We start from the raw sequence: 6,445 nt of genomic DNA, 5'->3' as shown, positions 1-6,445 counted from the left end.
TCCTTCTCCATGTCTCCTTCTCCATCTCTATATCTATCTCTCCATCTCTATTTCCATTTCCATCTCCTCATCTCCCCATCTCTCTATCTCCCCATCTCTCTATCTCCCCATCTCTCTATCTATCCATTTCAATCTCTCCATCTCCTTCTCCATCTCTCCTTCTCCATCTCTCCTTCTCCATCTCTCCTTCTACATCTCTCCATCACTTTCTCTATATCTATCTCTCCATCTCTATTTCCATTTCCATCTCCTCATTTCCCCATCTCTCTATCTCCCCATCTCTCTATCTATCCATTTCCATCTCTCCTTCTCCATCTCTCCTTCTCCATCTCTCCTTCTCCATATCAATTTCTCCATCTCTCTATCTCTCTATCTCCCCATCTCTCTATCTCCCCATCTCTCTATCTCCCCATCTCTCTATCTCCCCATCTCTCTATCCATCCATTTCCATCTCTCCTTCTCCATGTCTCCCTTTCCATGTCTCCCTTTCCATGTCTCCTTTTCCATGTCTCCTTTTCCATGTCTCCTTTTCCATGTCTCCTTTTCCATGTCTCCTTTTCCATGTCTCCTTTTCCATGTCTCCTTTTCCATGTCTCCTTTTCCATGTCTCCTTTTCCATGTCTCCTTTTCCATGTCTCCTTTTCCATGTCTCCTTCTCCATGTCTCCTTCTCCATCTCTCCTTCTCCTTCTCTCCTTCTCCTTCTCTCCTTCTCCATCTCTCCTTCTCCATGTCTCCCTCTCCATGTCTCCTTCTCCATCTCTATATCTATCTCTCCATCTCTATTTCCATTTCCATCTCCTCATCTCCCCATCTCTCTATCTCCCCATCTCTCTATCTCCCCATCTCTCTATCTATCCATTTCCATCTCTCCATCTCCTTCTCCATCTCTCCTTCTCCATCTCTCCTTCTACATCTCTCCATCACTTTCTCTATATCTATCTCTCCATCTCTATTTCCATTTCCATCTCCTCATCTCCCCATATCTCTATCTCCCCATCTCTCTATCTCCCCATCTCTCTATCTATCCATTTCCATCTCTCCATCTCCTTCTCCATCTCTCCTTCTCCATCTCTCCTTCTACATCTCTCCATCACTTTCTCTATATCTATCTCTCCATCTCTATTTCCATTTCCATCTCCTCATCTCCCCATATCTCTATCTCCCCATCTCTCTATCTATCCATTTCCATCTCTCCATCTCCATCTCCATCACTTTCTCTATATCTATCTCTCCTTCTCTATTTCCATTTCCATCTCCTCATTTCCCCATCTCTCTATCTCCCCATCTCTCTATCTCCCCATCTCTCTATCTATCCATTTCCATCTCTCCTTCTCCATCTCTCCTTTTCCATGTCTCCTTTTCCATGTCTCCTTCTCCATCTCTCCTTCTCCATCTCTCCTTCTCTCCTTCTCCATATCAATCTCTCTATCTCTCCATCTCCATATCTCTCTATCCCTCCATCTCTATCTCCATTTCCATCTCCTCATCTCCACATCTCTTTATCTCACCATCTCTCTATCTATCCATTTCAATCTCTCCATCTCTCCATTTCCCTCTCTCTCCATCATCATCTATCTATCTCTCCATCATCATCTATCTATCTCTCCATCTCCATCTCTCTTTTTCCATCTCAATCTCTCCATCAGCATCTCTCTCTCCATCTACCTTCTCTCTATCTCTCCATCACCATCTCTCTCTCCATCTCTATCTTTACATCACCATCTCTCTATCGCTCTCTCTATAAATATGTCTCTCTCTATATCTCTCTCTCTCTATAAATATGTCTGTCTCTATATCTGTGACTCCTATAAATATGTCTCTCTCTGTTTCTATCTCTTTCAAAATACTCTCACATTCTCTATACTCTCTCATTCTCTATACTGTCTTTCTCTATACTGTCTCTTTCTCTATACTCTCTCTTTCTCTATTGTCTGTCTCTTTATTTCTATTTTTAATATTTCTTTCTATATACTCTCTTTTTATCTATACTTTTACTTTCTCTATACTATCTTTCTCTCTCTATGATTCTCTATCTTCATCTCTTTTTTTCTCTCTCTTTCTCTATAATCTCTCTTTCTCTCTCTCTCTTACGATATACTCTATCTTTCTCTCTCTCTCCATCTTTATCTATCTCTTTCTCTCTCTCTGTTTCTCTCTCTCTCTTTTTGTCTATACTCCTTCTCTGTCTTTCTCTGATCTCTATCTTTCTCTTTAATCTCTCTCTTTCTCTATACTCTCTCTCTCTCTCTATACTTTCTCTTTCTCTATACTCTTTCTCTCACTCTGTCTTAATACTCTCTCTCTCTATACTGTCCCTTTCTCTCTCTATACTTTCTCTCTCTCTCATTCTCTATACTCTCTATGATTAAATGTCTCTCTATTTCTCTCTCTCTATCTGTTTTTCTCTACTCCTTCGCTCTCTCTATATTCTCTCTCTTTCTCTTCAATCTCTCTCTCTTTCTCTCTCTCTATACTCTCTATTTATCTATACTCTCTCTCTTTTTCTCTATACTCTCTATCGATATACTATCTATCACTCTCTTTCTCGATACTTTATCTTTCTCTCTATCCATCTCTTTCTCTATACTCTCTCTCTCTATCTCTCTCTATACACTCTTTCTCTATACTCTCCTTCTCTAAACTCTCTTTTCTCTACTCTCTTTTTCACTTTAATCTTTCTCTCTGTATACTTTTTATCTCTTTCTCTATACTCTGTCTCTCTCTCTCTATCTCTCTTTTTATCTCTCTCTTGTTTGGTTTAAATTATAAATATATATATATATATATATTATTTTTTTATATATATATTGTTTTATTGTACATACCTACACACATTAGAGAGAGATATAAAAATAAACAATAAAACTTCCCATTGAAAACAAAAATAGAATATTTTAAAAAGCATATTTATCCTTGATTTTTTATAATAAATATTAAGATATTAATAAATATTTTATTTAGTTTATTTATTTTTTAAAAAATTATACCTATCAAACTTGATAAAAATATATATATTAAATTTCAATTTACAAATGTTTATTATTACATATATTCTTTTTCTTGTATTACATTTTTTACAGAGAAGTATAATGATTGCTCAGCTATTGGCAAGATTTGAGGGGAATGAAACGGAGCAAGCATTCACTGCAAACCCAACCTATGAAGACTATCCGGAAAGCGAAGAACCAGAATTTGGTGTAGATAGAATTGGTAATACAACTTGGTGTCACTGCGGTTGTTGCCGAACTATGCCAACACAAATAGAGTCTGTGTGTTGCAGGGACATCGAGCCTGTTAGAGAAAGTATACCAGAAGGAAGTAATTGTATAATATTTGCTCCAATGTTTATCTCGCAAATAGCAACAGAAGCCCATGTGAGACTCACTAATAATTTCATGTACCTTGAGGAAAGACCACTTGTAGATGCCGATAACAACAGGTATTTATAGAAACTTTAATATGTCTAATAAAAAATTAATAAAAATATAGATTTAACTTACTTTTTTTATTTATTTTTTTCCAATAGAAGATTGAGGAAAACGGCTTACCGTTTATTTATAACTTGGATTTACGGTTATTTAGGAAAGGGAAACCGTAGAGTCATCCCGTCGTGTGCTGTCAAAAAAATTAGAGAGGTTTTCCCTGATCCAAATGCAACTTATGTTGGATTTAAATATTCACAGGATTACGATGCCGCAGAAATGGCATTGGATTAAATAAAAAATAATTTTTTTATTTTATTTTTCTGTAAAGGTTTGATTTGTTTTATTTTGGTTATGTGTTATATTTATTAAAATTTATTTAAAAAGTACTTATGTTTCCTTATTTTTTTATATGTACTTTCATTAATGCAAAACTAATATCGGAAAATAAGAAGAGAATTTCACATTTTTTAACAATATCTTATTTATTAAAATATATATATATATAAAAATTTACAAAAAAAATACAAGTCAACTGTATATAACAAAAAACATTACATTTTATGTCTCTCCAGAACATAAAATAAAAACTTATCACACATATTATTAGAAGGTAACAAAAAATAAAAAAGAGAGTTTGTTATTTTTATTTAAGATTTCTTAAATCTGCTCATGTGTTGCCTGATGGCAAGACTCTTTAAAGGTCTTTCAACTGGCGCTATGTTTTTGGGCATATCTTTATTTTTTGATCGCCAAGAACTGGTGAGTTTGCCCTCCACAATGTTAATCATGTTTGCGAGAATATGGAATAAATGTTCATTGTTCATTTTTTCGTATACGTTTCGAACTATCCATTTTTTCCTGCCCCTTGGATATTCCAAATTTTTTCTTTCGACGGTGATTACCTGACCGCTTTCATCAATTTTTTTTGTCAGAGCGGGCTTACGAATCGCATTATGATTGTGGCTTAAAGCTGCCAACTTGGTTCTCGTTTCCATCGAATCGAATCGGAAATGAATTCTTTTAGGCCGAAATTTTAAAATCATACTGTGGTAGGTTTCGATAATCCCAGTCTGACAAAAATGTGTTAAATGCTTGATGTCTTTGTCCAATTTGGCATCAAGGACAATTGTGGACAATGCATGGTATGCAGCCGAATCATCTTCTAGCCATTTAACATTGGTAGAATTCACACTCATCGGATCATGTAAGCATTTATGCTTTACATTGTCGACTTCCCATTCATGCACATTTTTTACATGATGTAGTAGTGATTGCCAAATCTGACGGAAAAGATCCTCATTTCCTTTGCAATGACTACTACAAAAGTAGAAATGAAGCAGAATTTGTCGAACCCATGGCAAAAGTTTTCTGTAATTTGCTTTTTTTACAAATTGCACCAATTTTCTATGAATACTTTTGACGTAATGCCATGTATCGAATTGATGGTCAATTTTTGTATACTTTTTGTTTGTTGACATTAATTTTCTGATCCCAGTGTGACGATCGGTTCCCACAAATTGAACATCCAAATTTTTGTCAATGATGCGATCTAAGCAATTTTGAAATCCCAACTTCTCCATCGCAACAGAAGAAGTTGTTTGGGAGACCTGCACCATCTCAAAGTCCACAATTTTTTTGGTAAAAAAGTCCATACAAGTATACGTAGAATATTTTGCAGAAAATCCGGGGCTATCACACTGCCCATCCCCTATAAGAAACACAGGTTTACCGTGCAATTCCTTCTTTACATCAGACATGTTGTTTTGCCATGCTATATCAACAGCCTTATGAACAAACACTGATTGTGATCTGCTATATGAGGTTTTACCGAAGATTGCTATGCCACAGAGATCAAACATTTCTCTGACTTTGGCATAGCTCCCTCCGGTAAGATCAATGGCCCCTGAAAGTAAAATGTTGCCAGCTGCATAATGTTTGACCTTTGGTTGGCTCCCCCAAAGTTTCAGTCGATGAAAAGAAGAACAGGTAGAATAAACGACAAGCATTGTCCCTATAATAATTTTTTCCAATTTTCTGACTCGAGAGGGACAGGTAGTATCTGGACACTTTTGTGAATATAGTAGAAGATCAAGACAGCTGTCAAAAACAATGTATTTTTTTTCTTTTATAAGATCAAAGGGGTATGGAAGCGGATTCTCATTCTGAGGTTCCCTTAATTCTGGACTTTCTTCTAAAGTGAGATCACTTTTTTGTGGTGTTTCGCAGTCAGAAGTATTAAAACTTGGGTCATCATAATAAGTCAATTTTCTTTTGCTCTCAAACCCTGGACTATCAATTTCTTCAGAAGAAATATTGTGAGTCTTTTTGGTCTTTTTAGATGGAGGGGGAGACATGAGGGACGAAGAGGGGGAAATATCCAAAGGGATAACTTCAGATCTCCTTTTTGGATTCTCTGGAGTTGACCTGTGTAGTGGCGACATTATGCATTCTTCTCTACTTACGTATGGGTGGTCTAAACCAAACGCTCTTGGGGTGCACATTTTGGGAGACGTAGGCTCCGAAACCATGAACTGAGATGTGGGCGCTTCCGTTTGGGTGCTCGCTTCCTGCCTTGACACAATAAGCATATTTTTCAAATGACATGGGCAAGGACAATTAATACTGCTTTCAGTTGCAGTACTGGTAGAGGCCATCATCTGTTGCTTTCCCTTAATTTTATTTAGATTCAAAAGCCATTTATTTTCAAGAACTAAAGGGTTTTGAATATTTGAAAAAATTGTTGGTAACGCATCATTGTTCAGTCTCTTTTGTGTCCCACGCAAAAAAAAACAATCATTGGCAAAGTGTGCGGAACACATTCTGTAAGAGTCTGAACGTTTGTCCCCTTTAATAATTGGAACATATTCGGAAATCAATCCTTGGTCCATTCCTGCATTACTCAGCCATGCTTTTATCCTCTCATCATCCTTTGGAAAGGCAAAGTAACTAATGTTACTTTCCTTTTGTCCCTTCCTTGTGTAATTACCACAATTTTTCGCAAAACATCCAGGCATTTCT

The 6,445-nt window shown here is 36.4% G+C and overlaps 1 protein-coding gene across 1 annotated transcript in view; it reads left to right on the top strand.

Annotated features, from left to right (window-relative positions):
- Positions 1-3,738, top strand: part of LOC120924235 — a 10,034-nt gene extending 6,296 nt beyond the window's left edge. The window contains exons 5-6 of the mRNA XM_040335105.1: positions 3,083-3,441; positions 3,529-3,738. Coding sequence (XP_040191039.1) covers positions 3,083-3,441; positions 3,529-3,718 — 549 coding nt within the window. The 3' untranslated portion in view covers positions 3,719-3,738. The remainder of the gene's footprint in view (positions 1-3,082; positions 3,442-3,528) is intronic.
- Positions 3,739-6,445: the final 2,707 nt, after the last annotated feature.

Source organism: Rana temporaria, unplaced genomic scaffold (assembly GCF_905171775.1).
Source record: "Rana temporaria unplaced genomic scaffold, aRanTem1.1, whole genome shotgun sequence".
Taxonomy (NCBI): domain Eukaryota; kingdom Metazoa; phylum Chordata; class Amphibia; order Anura; family Ranidae; genus Rana; species Rana temporaria.
The sequence above is the reverse complement of the archived record's forward strand: the minus strand, read 5'-3'. Positions and strand labels throughout refer to the sequence as shown.